At 39.4% G+C, this 18,351-nt stretch overlaps 3 protein-coding genes across 3 annotated transcripts in view; 2 read left to right on the plus strand and 1 right to left on the minus strand.

The window, feature by feature from the left end:
• si:dkey-11f4.7 (piezo-type mechanosensitive ion channel component 2) overlaps positions 1-7,124 on the plus strand; it is a 28,315-nt gene extending 21,191 nt beyond the window's left edge. Inside the window, exons 40-56 of the mRNA XM_062426632.1 lie at positions 25-186; positions 876-971; positions 1,086-1,344; positions 1,552-1,740; positions 1,893-2,097; positions 2,206-2,338; positions 2,519-2,666; positions 2,760-2,974; positions 3,736-3,894; positions 3,973-4,120; positions 4,455-4,643; positions 4,933-5,025; positions 5,420-5,589; positions 5,891-6,007; positions 6,284-6,363; positions 6,536-6,761; positions 6,869-7,124. Coding sequence (XP_062282616.1) covers positions 25-186; positions 876-971; positions 1,086-1,344; positions 1,552-1,740; positions 1,893-2,097; positions 2,206-2,338; positions 2,519-2,666; positions 2,760-2,974; positions 3,736-3,894; positions 3,973-4,120; positions 4,455-4,643; positions 4,933-5,025; positions 5,420-5,589; positions 5,891-6,007; positions 6,284-6,363; positions 6,536-6,761; positions 6,869-7,124 — 2,845 coding nt within the window. The remainder of the gene's footprint in view (positions 1-24; positions 187-875; positions 972-1,085; positions 1,345-1,551; positions 1,741-1,892; positions 2,098-2,205; positions 2,339-2,518; positions 2,667-2,759; positions 2,975-3,735; positions 3,895-3,972; positions 4,121-4,454; positions 4,644-4,932; positions 5,026-5,419; positions 5,590-5,890; positions 6,008-6,283; positions 6,364-6,535; positions 6,762-6,868) is intronic.
• Positions 7,125-7,957: 833 nt separating this feature from the next.
• atp5f1e (ATP synthase F1 subunit epsilon) lies at positions 7,958-10,164 on the minus strand. The gene is made up of 3 exons (XM_062427424.1): positions 10,078-10,164; positions 9,615-9,739; positions 7,958-8,170 (listed from the first exon to the last, which is right to left on the minus strand). The coding sequence occupies exons 1-2, from the start codon at positions 10,107-10,109 to the stop codon at positions 9,616-9,618; spliced, it is 156 nt and encodes a 51-aa protein (XP_062283408.1). The 5' UTR covers positions 10,110-10,164; the 3' UTR covers positions 7,958-8,170; position 9,615.
• A 1,762-nt stretch (positions 10,165-11,926) lies between these two features.
• Positions 11,927-18,256, plus strand: LOC133987543 (PRELI domain containing protein 3B-like). Its single transcript, XM_062426939.1, has 6 exons — positions 11,927-12,028; positions 13,478-13,646; positions 13,750-13,839; positions 15,018-15,088; positions 15,739-15,841; positions 15,962-18,256. The coding sequence occupies exons 1-6, from the start codon at positions 11,997-11,999 to the stop codon at positions 16,076-16,078; spliced, it is 582 nt and encodes a 193-aa protein (XP_062282923.1). The 5' UTR covers positions 11,927-11,996; the 3' UTR covers positions 16,079-18,256.
• Positions 18,257-18,351: the final 95 nt, after the last annotated feature.

The following is an 18,351-nucleotide window of genomic DNA, read 5'->3' on the forward strand; positions in this document are numbered from 1 at the left end:
CTCTCTCCCTCCTGCTGACTTCAGCTGTATGACAGACGAGACGATGCTGGGCTCCCGGCAGCCCACCCAGGAGGAGCTGGATGAACCTCCCACTGTGATGTCGGCTGCTGACCAACTCAGACGGAGACTCCTGAAAACTGCCAACTTTGACATGCACTCCTTTGAGACCGATGAAGACTTACCAAGGTGAAAGAGAAATCTGTTTATGAACAGTTAAAAAGAATTGGTTGGCACACAGACTTGGGCTGTGGGCTTGTGATCACCAGCACCAGTAATTGATGTCAATATACGTTAATAAGTAAATTAGATGTATTCTATGATAAATCTAGAATCGCGCTTTTTGGGAGTAGTGCCTCATTTGGTTCTTTCATTCAAGTTTTTATACATAATTTGTGTTATACTGTATGATCAATTTTAGATTTACACAGAATATCACAATTTATACCTTTTTATATTGTAGGGTAATTATGTTTGGTACTTTCAGTGTTTCCTTGATTGTTGAAGTTAAAGAATATTTCTGATTCTATTCTTCACAAAAGCTGTGAGGAAGGCCTCCTTCAGAAGGAAGATCTTGAAAAAGAGGAGGAGGAGGAGGAGGACGCAGAGGAGGAAAAGAAACATGAGCAAGAACAAGAAGAGACAGAAGAGAAGGACAAGGAGGAACAACAAGAGGACGGTTGTGAGGAGGAGAGGGAAGAGATTGACAAGGAGGAACAACAAGAGGACGGTTGTGAGGAGGAGAGGGAAGAGATTGACAAGGAGGAACAAAAAGAGGACGGTTGTGAGGAGGAGAGGGAAGAGATGGACAAGGAAACACAGCATAGAGAAGAAGAGGGATCTCCTGATTCCCCAAAATGCACCTCTTTGGGTTTCAGGGAGGGTGACATAGAGAGTCTAGATCTCACAGAATCGCCCCGGCCTCTGAGTCAGGACACGAGGAACCTCACTGCCAGCGAGCTGCTGCTCAACAAGTCAGTAGATGCAGAAAGATGTGTGATGGACACTTTCAAAACATTTTCAAAATCATTTTCTGTTTGTTCCTCACTGTCTTTTCTTGCCTTCTTTCCCCCCCATCTTTCCTGCAGTATGTTTGAAAGCGACGAGATCGAAGAGTCCAATAAGTTTTTCCTGTTGTTGCCGAGGCCGCTGAAGCTGATGTTTGCCCTCTACAACACCATGGTGTCCAAGTCAGAGATGCTGTGCTACTTTGTCATCATCCTCAACCACATCGTGTCAGCTTCATTCCTCTCCCTCATCTTGCCTATCCTCATTTTCCTCTGGGCCATGCTGTCTGTGCCCCGACCGACCAAACGCTTCTGGATGACTGCCATTATCTACACAGAGGTGTGGTGTGTTAAACATAATCGTCAAGCATGAGGGTTTATTTTCTCCAAATGTCTATTTTTTTTTTTATCATTATTTTTTTTAGAAACTATTATAAGATTTTTATCAATTTGTAACTCAAATAGCAAAACTCTGATATGTATAAGGAACATATAAGAAGTTACCTTCTAACCCTGATTTGGTGATAATTGTTTCTGTTTCTCTCAGCTGACCGTTGTGGTGAAGTACTTTTTCCAGTTCGGTTTCTTCCCCTGGACATCCTCTGCCTACCGAGGCATCAACGCTGAGCGGCCCTTTGCCCTGCCCAACATCATTGGGGTGGAGAAGAAAGACGGCTATGTCCTCTTTGACCTCATTCAGCTGCTCGCTCTGTTCTTCCACCGCTCTATTCTCAAGGTAGTCATAGAATTTACCACTGAAATGTATCAGCTGCTGAATGTTTTGTAAGACACTACCAGCCACATTGCCATGGAGATAGTCTTTTTTGTCAATCGTATTTTATATATATTTAATTTGGAAAAAATCGAATGTATAATGTTTCCACACAGTGTCACGGATTATGGGACGGCAAGGAGGTCGAGATGCCTGATTTCTTCAAGAAGCTGAAGAAGAAGGCAGACAAGAAAAAGATGACAGGAGGAGATAAGATGGGCACTACAGGAAGAGCTCCACGCCGGCTGAGGTTCCTCCCTCTGCAGACCTCCACCACCTCCATGTTCTTTAGACGGAAGAGGGGAGAGTGTGCAGAATCTGGTGAATACATCCAAGTCCGCTCCTGCAGTTTGTTGTCTTTTTTTCTCATGACAGAGGGACATTAATGACATAATATGACTACAATTTCTCTCTTTTTTTCCACTGGAGAGGTGAATCCCAAGAAGCAGAGCAGCAAGAAGAAGAGACAGCACCAGCAAAAGGCTCCACTGACCAGAAAGCAGAGGATCAGACAGCTGATGAGAGAGAGGATGCTACAATCCAAAGCTACCATCATAGAAGTGTGCGTTGTTTTCTTGTCTTCTGGGGTTTGTTTATGGTTCAGATATTGTGTCTAGAAGGAGCTACTGTGTTTGTACATTCATTTACATTCACCTCTTTTTGTCCACGACTCTGTATCCAGTGTTCTGCCTCTTTTGGATTCTGATACTTTATTTTTTTGTTAATTTATGTTTTTCAACAGTGCTCTTCACATCTACTTACCCATAAGGCAATTTTTCTATGACATCATCCACCCAGAGTACAGTCCCGTGTGTGACGTCTACGCCCTCATGTTTCTCATCGAGGTGGTCAACTTCATCGTCACCATATATGGATACTGGGCTTTTGGGGTAAGACTGTGCAATGCTTCTCATCAAACCAAGAATATACATACACATTAATGTTATTACTGTACAGTATATGATGCTGATGTTTGTCTGTAGAAATACTCTGCAGCAGTCGACATCACAGAGTCCCTGTCGGACGACCAGGTCCCTCAAGCCTTCCTGGTCATGCTGCTCATGCAGTTCGGTACCATGATAGTGGACCGAGCCATCTACCTTAAGAAAACCCTGCTAGGAAAGTGTGTTTTCCAAGTGGTCCTGGTGTTCGGCATACACTTTTGGATGTTCTTCATCCTCCCCGGGGTCACCGAGAGGTCATCAACCTGATTTATTCTCCTCATATGTTTAGTTGACTTGTTGAATTCATTCGTCCAAGCTTGTGGAAATCTAAATTCAATCATTCATTAATTTATTTGTTTAACCTTGAGACTGAGCACTGTTTACAGCGTCACCACACAAACAAATAAAAACATTTCAGATCTTATGGTATAAAATATGATGCCGTTTAGAATTAAAACTACTGTAAGGACTTATTGATTATGAAACATTACGTAAGCATACATCGAGTATGTCTCTAAAGGCTTTGCTCAACTCAAGACTGAGGATGATCTCACAGTTTTCATTGTTAAAACTGGGTGGAAACAAAGGGGAGAGTTTTAAAAACCTGCATTGCAAAACCAATCTTTAGGACGGTCCTTCATATTGCATCGGTGATATGCATTTTCAGTGTGGTCCTTGACAAAATGTAAGCGGTGCAGGTTTGTTAGCTAACTATTAACTTACATTTAGAAATGAGGAGAAAATCAATAGGTGGGGAGATCTCCAATTGTCTGGTATCGCTAGACTAGTTTGGGTTTATCCTCATAACTACTTACCTTCCATTCAATTTCAGGATAGTTCATTGACTGATTGATCCAGATTGTTATGAAACATAATAACTGGTAAACCTTATTGCCACCATTTTCTTAAAGACTATTTTTAGACTGTGAAACATCTGGCTTTGTCAGGTCCTTAAGACACTGACAAGATATTTTCATTCATGCCTTCTCTGATCATGTCGATTTTTGCTCTACAGGAGGTTCAACCGGAACCCTATTGCTCAGCTCTGGTACTTTGTAAAGTGTATATACTTCGGCCTGTCTGCCTACCAGATCAAATGTGGCTACCCAAACCGCATTCTGGGCAACTTCCTCACCAAAAATTACAACTACCTAAACCTCTTCCTCTTCCAAGGGTACGAAAATGGTTTCTTGCTTTAATAATTAATTACAAATTACACTATATGAAATCAACAACATTGTACCTCCTCCAGGTTTCGAATGGTTCCCTTCCTGACGGAGCTGAGGGCGGTGATGGACTGGGTTTGGACCGACACCACTCTGTCTCTGTCCAGTTGGATTTGTGTTGAAGACATTTATGCTAACATATTTATCCTCAAGTGCTGGAGGGAGTCGGAAAAAGTGAGTGTGCGTTTGTGGGTTGGTATGTGTGTGTGTGTGTGTTGCTCACTGTATTTCATCATCACTGTCATCATTATCCATGTTCTTTCACCATCCCTTATTGACTGATGATTTATCAAACTAGAATATGAGCAGTTATAGATCAATTTATTTATTACTGCTGTTAAGGCACAACAAACAAGTTGAATGCATTGCTCTGATATGTTATGTCATTATTTTTGAGATTTGATATCCTAAAGACAAAATGAATGAATTGATATGGGAAATAATAGTTTTACACTGAATAACAATGCGTGTGAAGTGAACTACAGTCATTTCATTGTAATTCCTCCAGAAATACCCCCACCATCCAGGGCAGAAAAAGAAGACAGTGGTGAAATATGGGATGGGAGGCTTCATCATCTTCGCTCTCATCAGCATCATCTGGTTCCCGCTCCTCTTCATGTCGCTCGTCCAATCAGCAGCCGGAGTGACCAATCAGCCCGTGGATGTCTCCATCCAGCTCAGCATCTCAGGATATGAGGTCAGCATGGATATAAATACATTTTTTTAAGTGTTTACGTGCTTGTTTTGTAAAACAAGACAAGGAAGCTAAGTCGCTGATAATATCCACACAAAGATTCATGTTTGTTTAAGGTGCTTTTTGCTCGAAGTGATACAATAAAGAAATTCAGGCGTGGTGTCTTGAATATTGTCATGATTTATACCAGTGTTTAGGTTTTTATTTGCCCTCCAACTTTGCAGTTGTCAATGTCTTCCTCTGGTGTGGATGTATGTTTTACTCCCCAGTGTGTCTGTGTGTGTTTTCACAGCCTCTGTTCAGCATGAGCGCCCAGGAGCAGAACTTGGTTTCGTACTCAGAAGCTGGATTCAACCAGCTGACCAAAGTCTACGCAACCTATCCAGTAAGATGCACTTCATTACACTAAACATCAAACTGAGACCAACCCTTCTAACCCTTCTATCAAATTTGATTCTATGACCAAATTAAATTTAGGAAAACTAACATTGCTGATTCTTGTTCTTTATGCTGTTAAGTGCCTGTATTCATGCACTTACTGAGCATATTCAATTCCTCTGGCGGTTCCCTTCCTTTTTTCTGCGGAAGACTGTTCAGTTTATTAATTATATGAACTGTAGGGTAGCATAACTGTTAAATGTATCATGTTGATTGTTTTTAGTTTAAGTATTTAAATGTTGACGTCATGAGGAGGGATTGCATAGCACTGATGCATACAGATGTGATTGATTTAAAATGTGGCACTCTAAGATATACAATGGTTTTATTGTCTCTCACAGGGTGCTATGCAGTTCATTATGAACTATCTGGCCGATGACATTGTTGTTGCTAAGATCAAGAGTGATGCCAGCCTGATTTGGAGCATCAGCCCGGCCAGTCGAGAGGCCATGATACAGGAGCTCAGCAACTCCTCTCACATATACATGACCTTACGCTGGACGCTGCTCAGGTCAGTGCTACTCTAAGACTGCATATGTGTACAAAATCATGTTTTGCATGTATCTGTATTTGTGGCCATCTATGCACTATAAATAATAATAATGATTTAATTAAGTATTCAGTTCCTGAGTATTCTGCATGTTAGAATACATTTTCATTCAGGTTTAACTTAAAGAGTACCACTGATAGCGAAATGAACATCATTTCATTTTACACATCTCAATGAAATTAAAACTGTCCAGTAATTGCATGTCAAATTCTCAAAGTCTCGAGCAAACTTTGGCACCTGTGCTTATTTATATCCTCCTCAGGAATGCATCTATATCAATGCATGTGGAGACGATGGGAGAACACACTGTGAAGTTTGAGGACAAGGCCATGATGGAAGGGATCGTCCACATGCTCAAAGGCAACAGCAGTAAACCTGTGTGAGTTGCATTCAATGCACACAAAGAGCTGTTTTTTTTAAAACATGGGTTTTATTCTTAGGTCTTCTTGTTGTAATGCAGTTTCCTTACTACTGACTATAATTAAGATGAACTCATACCTAAAATACTTGAATAAGCATGACTCTACATACATGAGTGGGAGTACAGTATGTTAGCAACTATTTCTAAATGCTTTTACCAGGCAGACATTCATGTGCACCGTCACTGAATATATTTGAATTAAATGGTGTTTAACTATGTTGTTTTGTCTTATAGGATCATTAATTCTCTGCTGCCTAAGTTCATGAGAGGTAACAGAGGACCAGAGTCCAAAATGGCAACCAGGATGAAAGTAGGTTAGTTACTGTTTATTGTGCATTAACTGCACAAGAAAGGATTCTCTTATATATCATAATATATCACTGTCTGAGGGACTTCATATTGGCAGTGATGAATCTTCATCTCCTTATGCTCTCTTACTGTTTAAATTGTGCAGTTTAATTTAACCTGTTGCATGTCCTCCCACAGACCACTCGGACCGTCCAGACCTCCTGGCACTGTCTTTCTTCAGGCCCATGTCGATCAAACTTCAGCAGGCCAATGGGACGTTGGAGAGGGACGCAGAACAGTGGTGGGTGGTGGAAGAGTGCTCTCCGGTTCTCGTCTCGTCCGAACACAAATGTCACAGCATCGAGATAGTGGTGTTCAATGATAAAGTCAGCCCCTCCAGTGTGGGCTTCCTGGCAGGACACGGGTAAGTAATGAGGTGTCTGTCAGGAAGTCAGTGTGGACTTGAGACCTACTTTTGAAGTTTAAAAGGGCCATTAACACACTGATTTGTACCTGTCCAACCTCTCTCAGCATTGTAGGCCTGTACATGTCAGTGGTGCTGGTCATCGGAAAGTTCGTCAGGGAATTCTTCAATGGGATCTCCAGGTCCATCATGTTTGAGGAGCTGCCGTGTGTAGACCGGGTCCTGAAGCTATGCACAGACATTTTTGTGGTGCGGGAGACAGGAGAGATGGAGCTGGAGGAAACTCTGTTTGACAAACTAATCTTCCTCTACAGATCGCCAGAGACCATGATCAAGATGACCAGAGAGAAGAAAGACAGCTAAGGTTTTCCCGGGTGTATTGTCTGAACAGTTATGAGTTAGAGGGACGAGGAGGGAACCTGTGGATGTGAACTTTCAATCAGGATTGATGTTTCTGAGCAAATAAAACTTGGTGCAGTAGAGTCAACCATTTTATTTTAACATGAGTGCAGTTAAAGCACAATTTGTGTAAAAACTTGTGATTAAAGAATGATCTAGTTGTAATCAAGGTTTCCAATCGCTTTCTGACCCCGCTGACCTTGACTTCTGACCTCCATGCACAGGACAAAAGGGGACTTTTTCTAAATCATTGCTTATTTAAGTGGGTGTTCTAATAGCTTTCATGGTAAAACATTAATTGGATAGTCATTAGTGTGAGATTCACTTGTATGAAATGTATGTTTGTTTATTTACTGACACTTGTGTTCATTTCCATGCCAACAGAAAAAAAGCCAATTTCCTTAAGGAGAGCATTCAGATTTGTAAATCAAACAGGATCTCAACAATAATTTAAAAGGCACTTAACAGAGATTAATGTGGACCTGAGTTAAGTGAATGAAGTGCCTGCCAGATGTTCACTTCAGCTACACACTGGACAATGCATGCGTTTCTAATCGTGATTTTGGATTTTTACTGGTGTAAAACACACATCCGATTTTCCTGACATATTCTTGCAGGATGACTTAAATTTTGACAAATTCTTGATATACTCATGGATCAACACACAAATACCTCTGAAAATACCATGTTTCTGAATACGCCTATGTAGACTAGTGCACTGATTAATTTATATCAAAATAAAAATTGTTACACAGAAAAATGTTTCAGTGTTTGTTTCAATGAGGCAAGAAACAAACTGTATTTCCAATATCCACCTTTAATACAACTTTAATTACAAATAATAGGGGGAAAAACAGCAATTTCATTCAGGTCCCCAGTCTCAAACTGATCCTCCTGATGTCATCCATCTTTTCTTTATTGTAAATTAAAATGATCCACGGTGTTCGGGACAGGACATTTACAGGACCGCACACCTCCAAGAGTAACGCTCTACATCATGGTGTCACATTCTGGAGAGAAAAGAAGAAACATTACTGACATTATTCTCATGAAAGCTAATATTCATCCCAGTGAAACACAATAATTCATATCCAACTGTTAAGATTCAATATTATTTCATTCCTGGAAATCTGCATTATTAGTATAAGGATGACAAAACTGCTCTTCTGCTCACTCTGCAACAACTCATACAGTTTGTTACTGTGATAGTATCATTAACCAAGTACATGTAACGATGTACCAAAGACTGCAGCAAGTGTACAAGTATAACCACTGACATCACCTGCATTAGCCTGACCAATAACAGACAATAAACAAATATATTCAAATTATTTAAATATCATTTTGATGTAAATGTATGCAAGTACTTCAATTTTATGCCACCTTAAACTTTAATTTCAGTATATGTCAAAGGAAAATATATACTTAAATATACTTAATACATTTGGCAGTTGTAGTTACTCTTTAAATTACAGATTAAGATTTAATATGAAACCATTTTTGTGTGCATCCAGAAAAATCCGAAAGAATAAATGCTGCATCACATCAATGTCAGAGCAGTGCAGCTTCCTATTCGAGGTTAAGGGAAAACATACATAGCGTTATTTAGTGGCTCGGTCTTAATTTTTCCTCACTACTTACTCTTAGGGCTGTGTGATATGGACAAAATCAATTATCATAATCTTTTTGACCAATTACTTCGATTTAACTATTGTGACAATACTGTAGGAATGATTATTGGTGCATTCACAAAACAACTACACAATGAGATTTTGATCATTGTCAGTAATGTGAACATAATGACTAAGTGTGTTAAAGAAAATAAAAGAACAGAATAGTCTTCAGCCTATGAAACCAGGATAAGACAACACTTTAACTGTAACACAATACTACAAAAGCTAGTCTCATATCCAATATTAATATAATACATATGCTGCCCAGCCCTACTTACACTTATGAAAAAGTGTTCAGAGATCGAAGCAAAAGCCTTCAGGCTGTTTAAACCACTTTCAGGTTTGTGAAATCTTATTTTGCTTATTAAAAAACAGAAAAAAGGGTGATTTCAAAACTTTTGTCCAAACCAAAACCACTTGTCAAATTTTATAATAAAAATAATATTCACAATGAATCCCCATTTGATAAATATAGTATTTATTGATCTTGACCTTACCTAATATGATCCAAGTGGAGAAATCACTCTTTTTCTGTCATTGTGTGCACCCGTAACGATTATCTAACACAGCATTCAAAATAAAAAGGTATAGGTCCTCACTATATAAATGTAAATGACTATACTAATGTAGTTGTGCTGTAATAACACACTCCAACCGGTCTGTCACAGCTCAATGTCACAGCTGCCTCTCCTTGAAATAAACAGGTGTGTAGGTGCTTTAATGTGTAGATGTCTTCTACCTGCTGCATACATGGTAGCTTATACACGTGTGATGAACTTACATCATTTTTGTCCAGGTTTGAGGACTCTGACGTTGGCTTCTGCGGCCTTCATCGCCTCTACCTTTATCTGCGGCTTAAGCGCAGCCCGCACAGCGCTAGCGCAGATGGCGGAGAAGCGGATGTAGCTGCAGAGAGGACACACTGGTTAGCCGCACGCTGAAGGGCAAGCTACACTAACAGTGATTAGACTGGAAAATTGAGTAACAGCAGAATCTTTAAGAACAAATAATGCACCAGGAGCATTAACGGAGATTTACTTTATTAATGTTAGCAGACGTCAGCTCCACAAGTTAAAACGCATGACTGGAGAAGCTAACTAAAGCTTAGCTTAGCTTAGCTCCGTCATGTATTTCATTAAATGAATAACAAGAAATGTTTTGACTGGATATTCAGTTGCGATGACAAATTCTACATATAAACTACTCGGTGACACGACATACACTTATTGACATATTTGTTTTACCTCAGGCCTGCTTGTCTCCAGTATGCGACCATCTTGGCTCTGTGGTAGCGTCAAGGACAGATCGGGTATGTGCGTGGTGACGTCATTTAAGGAACGCTGTGTCTTTTTCCTGACCAATAAGAGCAGTTATGGATTATGATTGACAGCTCACACTGTGACTTGTCCCGCCCATAGGGCAAAAGTACTTCTCTGTCTCTGACAGGCACGAAATTGTGAAAAAACCCCGATATCAATATAATTATAACTGCACGTAATTTTTATAATATTTTTTAAAAAGATGTTTACCTTGGAGTGATTTTACTGTTCTTGACGATGACAGTGATGACCTAAACGTATTTATCTGGTCAGCTTGTGGGTAATATGATGTGAGTTTGTCACATGAAGTCAATCTCAATCCTTACATGAAGGACATCCTTTGGTAGATGGAATTACTTTAATTAAGTTAAGATATAACTGATTTAGAAAGTGTAGCTATTGGAATGCACTTATAAAAAGCAGGTCTGGATGAAGTATCTTTTAGCTTCAGTAAAAGTACCAGAATCATAAACTGATTTAGGCCTATTCATGAAGTAGCAAGTACGATGAATTAATTGTGCTTCAGGTGTCAATAGAAAGTGTAATAAACATGAACATGGAACAAAAAACTAACACAAATATAACAGTGTAAGAAAGAGAGGGATATATTCTGTGGGTTGGACTATGTGCCTGCATATTGACATGATAAAAATACAGCAATGTGAAAATACTCCACTATAAGTAAAAGTCCTGCATGAAAAGTCTGTAGTACATATTAGTAACTGTACTAGTATTGCAGTAAAAGTAGTGGTTTGGTCCCTCTGATCACACAGACAGAACACAGTCAGGATCTGAGAACAGCTTGAAATGTTGATATACTATAATGTAAACCTACACTCTAACCCTACGTCTTTAACTTGCTTTTGGTAATAGGGATTTATAGACATTTTATTCACTAATTATATTATATTAATATTGTAAAATTGTATTTTACTTTGCTTTTCTTTATCTTTGTTAAATCTATTTATAGTTTCAACACTTTATTGGTGAACGTAAATTGGACCATAAACAGACAAAGATCAATAGACAGGTTTGTCAGTGTATATATTGCCTGAAGTTTTTAACAACAAACCCAACAGGAACTACCCCTCCCCTGTCCCCAACTGCCTGACCACCATACAAACTAACAATAAAAGAAAAAAAGAAGAAATAAATAAGTATATAACAATACATTAACATAGTTTAAAACTGAGTGAAAGAGTAAATACCCAAACAAAAGCACACAAATCACCATTAAATAGAGTGATGTGCAAGATTTAAAATTACGTTACATCATCAGACACCACAGAGACAGCATTACATGTTTCGTTAAAGCAAACATTCAGAGCAATCATTGGTCTGAAGCTCTTAAAATGTGCTAAAGAAAATGCTGCCACCACTTCACCCTCTTAGCGTAACTCTATTTCACTCTATATTATGATTATTCTTGTTTTTAAATCTGTTTATTACATTTCAGTAATATAATTTCTTGTGTGAATTAATCTCAAATTGGTACTGTCTTATTATTGGCTTGTCACTCATCTATGAAGCACTTTGAACTGCAATAATCTGTATGAGAGCTGCTACACAAATTGATTGATTGATTGAAGTGAAAGTCCCTTAAAACAATAAAATGTATTTAACATTATCATTGTAAGTTTTTTTGTTTTTATTTATCAGCACATTTGATGAAATAAATAAATAAATAAAAAGCCCGACGTGCAGTGCCTATGTCAACCAGAGGGGGGCGTCTCGTTGCTAAGGCCCCTCTAAAGGTCTCCTCCTTCGGCCCGTTCTTCCTTCCACACCTCGGTCACTGCCATCAGTCACCGGCTCCCTGAAGCCTGACAGGAAAGCCTGCTAAAATGAAGATCTGGGCGTCAGAGCACATTTTCAAGTGAGTGGGTGTCTGTAGTCGGTGATGTCTGATACAAGTATATGTGTTAATTGTCATATTTTGTGTCTAATAACCAGTTTTTGTGTGTGTTTCTCCTCGTGTTGTCCGGGGCGCAAGCTGCTACAACTAGCCACATTAGCTGCTAAGGTTGCTGATAAGTTAGATAACTTAACACAAGGAGCCTTCGGTGAAGTTACCTAACGCTGTCCCGTTGTCGTTAATGTTAGCACAGTGGCCATGTTCAGTTAATGTTACACCCAGCCGCCATTAGGTTTGTTTCAACACATGATTACATTCAAAGGTCCGTCTGATGTAACAAGTTGTCCGCTTTAGCTAGCGCTAAGTTAGCATATAGAAGCTAACTTTGTCTGCTGGGTGCTTTACCTGCACAGATAAACTTTAAGCATTATTGCAACATATCAGCCATATGTTAGCAGAAGGTAAAGGGTTTGTGTGCTGTTCACTTGTTGTCGCCATCTGCCACTTAAGTTGGCATGACGTAACCCGCCGCGATGAGCGTTATGTAAAGGACCAGAGACCCGCTAACCGTGTGGTGCTCATCATACAGTGAGTTATCGGAGCACGATGTAGGTTAATGAGCATCTACTGAAGTTTCTAGAAAAACCCACTGTCAGTCTGCGCTGTGTGGAGAAGGCTCCTCCTGGTGTTCAGGTTTAACTGGTGACCGTGTTAACTGGTGACCTTCACCCTAATGTGTCCCTGGTTACCACACACTGTATATATAGCAAAACTGAGGGCAACCCCCTGTGCAATATCACTAAAATGTTAGAGCCATAATATCATCTTATAGTAATTGTAGCGTTGTAGGGTGCAGTGAAGGGTATTTGATTTGATCTGTAATTAAAAACAAATAAGAAATAGACTAAATTGAAAACAAAGGCTTCAAAGTACAATATCAGTGCAATAAAAGTGAGAACAGCTGTGACCATCAAGTTTGAAACATTTTCTTTTAAAATAGTAAATAATTGAAGTGTTGCATGTGTTCACAGTTAATTTCATTGGCACTGCTGTTTTTTTGTATGATGAGTGAAATACTAGGGGTGATCATTTTAAATGATTTATGAGGCAAAATGATGGAACGTGGGAATGATATTAAGAGTTATTTATTTGTTCGGTTTTGTCAAGCAGAAAAAGCTATTTCAATGGTGAAAATGACCTGAATGACATAATCAATCAGTCTCATTTCCAACATGTGGTCAGGCAGGATTGTATTGTTCTGTTTTATTGGGGGGGTTTAGAAAAGTGGATACAAAAGCACAATAAGACACCAATATAACCTAATTTACTGAAGTTACTAACATTTTATATATCTATCTGTAAGGGACACACACAGTTATTGAAATATGCTAATATTGACCCTTACTAGAATAATAAATGGCCTTTAGGGACATTAGACTCTCAGTTAATATTTATATTGGTTGTTAACAGCCACCCGTGGGAGACGGTGACCAAGGCAGCGATGCAGAAGTACCCCAACCCCATGAACCCCAGCGTGTTTGGTGTAGATGTTCTGGACAGGAGCGTGGACAAGGAGGGACGGTTACACAGCACCAGACTGCTCAGCACAGAATGGGGTCTTCCTGCCATGGCCAAATCTGTAAGTTAGATGATGAGAGAAATGTTTGAACTGCAGAGATGTTTTCTTTTGATTGATGATTTAATTTTAAACATGTTTGTGTGTTCCTTCCTTTTTGCTTCAGATGATTGGGGTAACAAGAACATGCACTTATGTCCAAGAACATTCAGTAGTGGACCCAAAAGAGAAAACCTTTGAGCTCAAATCCACAAATGTGAGTACTACTGACATAGATTGTGTTATCAAGCACACAGTCAGCAGGACCTGTTGTTGCTTGATGCTGATATAAAGAGACACTCCCTCTTCAGTCAGGACAGCAGATCCAGTCATTCACACTTGAGCTCAAACAGTGAGATCTGCAAGAATAAAAAGTTATTAAACAGACCAGAAAACTAAAACTGCATAAACATTTGCAACTGTGTTATGTTGCATTGATCTGAAGTCCTTAATTTTTATACATGTTTAAACCACAGAAACATGGTGTTTGTTGTTACTACACACTGAAAGTCTCAGTTAAGCTATTTTGAATCTTAATCATTAGGACAGAAAACTAATACATAGATTATTTCTCTGATGTGATGGATTAAATGATATTGGTGTTGTTTTTAATGTAACATTTGTGCTTCTTGTAAAACAGAATTTATTTAGTTTCATAAGAATGCCGCAGAAAGTCCATCAGGGTCTGAAATTAACACCCATCAAGCACCAGAAGTGCTACTCACAAATATATTGCAGGGTCCCTTATAACCAATGTAACAAACCGTTAACAGAAGGAAATAAAATAATACATGCTGTAAATATCAACTGACCACTCACATGTGTAAAAAATGAATTTATAGTGACACACTAAAGGCAATCTATCATTTTGGCCGATATTTTTTTTTCTACCAGTTTTCTTGGCGGGTGAGTCAAAAAGTTAATTTCGGACAAAGAAGTCCGTTGACTCAGTCACCTGATTTTCATTAAGAAGTCACAGCCCTTCACTTAGCAGGCTTTTGGAAGAAGGTAGTGTTTTACATTCTGATTGTGTCATCTGTTTAATGACATGTTCAAATATGTACAGATGTGTATAATCGCTCCTTTAGATATTTAGTGTGTCTTTTATTTGACAGAAGTTTGACTTCTGTGGTCATTTGTGTTCTAATCACATACATGAACAGCCAAGACAACTTTAATCATATGGATCTAAATGTGATGTTAAACTGATTTAATTTCTTGATATGCATTTTGTCAAACACAGGCATACCTTATGACATGTATAATTGCTTCTTATCACTTATAATGGTGCAGTCATTAGCGATAAGCGATAGCATTTTGGTTTGGTTGCCCTTGAATGTAAATGTTGTGTGTGATGTAAAAAAAACTAATCCAAACTTCATTCTGTGAATCCAGATCTCCTTCACTAACCTGGTATCTGTAGACGAGAAGTTGACATACAAGCCACATCCGCAGGATCCTGAAAAGTAAATGACTCTACTTGTCTTTGTATAAATATTAAAGGTCACTCGCTGTATTGAATATTATTCCTATGACATCAGGTTTTCTCACGCTTCTCTACTTAAGTCCTACATGTGTCTCTGATCCAGCCTGAGTTATATTCTTAATTAAACTTAATAGGCCTTTTTCACAGTGGACATTATCACTTATCATAGTAAGAAAGGTGTTACTAACATTAACAATGGTTCACTTCTGTTTAGTATCATGGCAGTGAGGCAGCATGCAGAATACCAAATGCTGCAAAGTATTAAGTTGAATGTTTTACACAGATATTAGGCAAAGTACTGTTTCATAAACAGCTGACAGCTGGTCTAGTACTTCAGCTTCTCTAGCTGCATCAGTTGTTAAGAACCAGAGCTGCTGTTAATTGTATTATCAAATAATCTGTCATAATCCATCTGAGCACACAGTTTAAAGTATTATTTTTTCACATGGTTTACCTCATGTGACCAACTGAAATTGAGGAAAAGCAGACACATTTTATGAAGTGTTAATCCGACAGGAATGTTGTGTATTGTAAGTGAAAGGTTATGAAATAAACTGCAGCATGTTTAAGATTGTTGATTTTCTTCAGCTCTGTTGGTGAGCTTTTTAATTTATGTGATTGTGTGTTCAGGACGGTGCTCACCCAGGAGGCTATGATCAGTGTGAAAGGTATCAGTCTGAGCAGCTACCTCGAGGGTCTCATGGCCAAGACCATCTCTGTCAATGCTGGCAAGGTGAAGCCGCCCTTAAAAACTCCAGATGTGCTATCATGGCCCAACATCTGATTTCAAATTGGAGTGACTGTCAGTACTCGTTATGCTTTATGACATTTGTCCTCTGTGTGTGTATGTCAGGGTCGGGAGGCGATGGAGTGGGTCATCAGACGTCTAAACACAGAAATCGAGGAGTTGGCGGCAACCGCTCGCGGCACCATGCGGGTTCCCATGGCAGCAGCTGTTGCAGACAAATGATCCCGGCCTTTGCTGCCATCGCTCCACCATCATGAACCGATGGACCTCTCAGACTTTTGCCCCTCAAACGGGACCTCTCACCTCATCTGCCAGCACGGCCTAATAACCACAGCCCCATCCTTCAGCCCTGTGTGTGTGCTTGTTTGTGCGTGTGTGTGTGCATGTGTGTGTGTGTGTGTTACAAGAAGTCTCTGTTCGCCCCTCCTCGGCAGCCTGCAGTGACGAGCTCGATACTCGCCACTGCGGGCAGTTATGGGGAGTTTTGAGCTGATGACAGTTTAAAAAAAAAACAACAAACAAACAGGGTTGAATAAGATTGCACTTGAAGCTCATGGGATGTAGTCTTGTGATGTTAAAGCTCTTTTTTAAAATTCACACTGTGCCTCCACATCATCTCATCAGTTTCCTCTTGTCTTCGCTTCCTCTTTTTTCAACCTGTCATGTCTCCCTGGTGTTTTTATTGTCTCTAAACCCCCTAACGCAGACGGGCTGTAACAGAGTTTAAAGGCTATGATATTGATGCAGCAGACTTCTTCTCTCTGCTGTCCTGTGAGGTCAGATACTGAACGAACTGTATCTTGGAACAACTTTATGAAATGCCAGTATTTTTAGTATTTCTGTCATGGTGAAAGTATAAGAACAAGGCTGCCTCTCCAGAAACACCTGTTACATCCAGCGGTATTCCAGATAGGTATTTTTTAAATTATTCCTACTCACATTTTTACTTCTCCTCACAGGTGGAGTTTCTGTGAGCTGGAGCAGTGCGGATTACGTAGCCATTTTGTCTTATATTTTCAGTGTAACATGTTGAAAGTCATGAGCCACCAAGTGGAAGTCGACCAGTTTTCTCAGTGAGTGTTTCTACTTCTTTGTGCAGGGGTCCAAAGTAGTCCACGACTCAGCAGCAGAGTTTTAGTTTTTTTTTGTTTCAAAGCATTTCAACACTTTGGGTCAGAGTGTTTGTGTTGTAGTGGTTTAGATGCCTCTGCTCTTTTACAGTCCGCCTGGTTTAGTTTGGGCTAAAAAAGGTCAAAATGATTTCTAAAAGTCTCTTGTGTTTCTCAGTTTGTTCTCTCACACTGATGATGTGCTGTTCAGTTAAGTATTTTGTGCATACTTGAATGTTTAACTTAATTTCAGCATTTTTACAATAAATATAAATAAATATTAAAGTGGCAGGAAATGTTTTGAAAGATGCAGTGTTGCGTTTGGAATCACTGAGTGCCAACATTTAACGCGTATTTTAAAACGGGCAAAAAGATGGACATAACTGTACTGCTTTAAAACCCTGAAGCACTCTGAAACTTGATTTGTGATCTTGGATGAACCCCCTTCTGTAGGCTCTGTCCATTTTTTTTTTTCCATACTGGAGTTATTTTTGGTTTATAGTGGTGAATACTGAAAAAGATTGTGGAATGAATAGTTTTTAAAAGCCGTTAGCTTGTGGTGTTTTTATACTACAGTTAGCTTTCTTATCCTATAGACATCTCAGGTGCTCCGTAGTTGACCTCAGTTCAGTTTCCCTGTTGGTTTCTGAAATGTAGGCTACTTCATTTTCTTCCGATAGTGTCTCCTGATAAATTAAATAAGGACAGTTCTACGCATTAAAGTTTACATTAGAGGGGTTTGTGATACAGCTGAAGGAGTTTTTGACTGTCCCTTCGATCTTGCTTGGCTGTCGTGGTCTCAGATAGTTCAGTAGATCCTTGTTTATCTGCAGTCAGTCTTTTTTCACACCTGCCTCCAGTTCAGCTTAGATCCACTTAAAAAAATCTTGTTCCTAAATAACAATGTGTTGTTCCAGCTCATCATGTTCAGTTATGGGATCAAAGGTCTGCTCCCCTCTGATGCCCGACTGACCGCTCAGCGTCCTTGCAGTGTCTCGTCTCATGAATGAAGTGTTCAGTATTTCTATGGGGAACATTTTAAGAACAGTGGCTGTAAATAGGATAATATTTATATTTTGGTGGTGTTACATTCCAAGAATGTGAACATGTAACAGGATCTAAAGAGTGCGTACTGAAATGTTTGGAAATAAAGAGATGTCATTGTTTCATGAATGTGGTGGTGCTCAAGTGTTTGTAAAAGGCCTCGTCGTCATCATTGAGACATATTCTCCAATAAGACCTTCTTATTCAACCTGTCAGTGTCCGGACACACAGATTATCAACACCTTGAACCTTGACATCGTTGACAGTAAACGATGACCAGCGCTCTCATTTCCTCTAGACAACAAGGCTAAATACATGAAATCCTGAACAACATGAAGGCAT

The sequence above is a fragment of the Scomber scombrus genome, chromosome 10, assembly GCF_963691925.1.
Source record: "Scomber scombrus chromosome 10, fScoSco1.1, whole genome shotgun sequence".
NCBI lineage: Eukaryota > Metazoa > Chordata > Actinopteri > Scombriformes > Scombridae > Scomber > Scomber scombrus.

Excerpts from the sequence above, each read along its gene's own strand:
- atp5f1e (XM_062427424.1), bottom strand. The coding sequence starts at position 10,109 with ATGGTCGCATACTGGAGACAAGCAGGCCTGAG. Across the intron at positions 9,740-10,077 it reads TGGAGACAAGCAGGCCTGAG|CTACATCCGCTTCTCCGCCA; the intron begins GTAAAACAAATA and ends TCCTCTCTGCAG.
- LOC133987543 (XM_062426939.1), top strand. The coding sequence starts at position 11,997 with ATGAAGATCTGGGCGTCAGAGCACATTTTCAA. Across the intron at positions 15,089-15,738 it reads CATCCGCAGGATCCTGAAAA|GACGGTGCTCACCCAGGAGG; the intron begins GTAAATGACTCT and ends TTGTGTGTTCAG. Across the intron at positions 15,842-15,961 it reads TCTCTGTCAATGCTGGCAAG|GGTCGGGAGGCGATGGAGTG; the intron begins GTGAAGCCGCCC and ends TGTGTATGTCAG.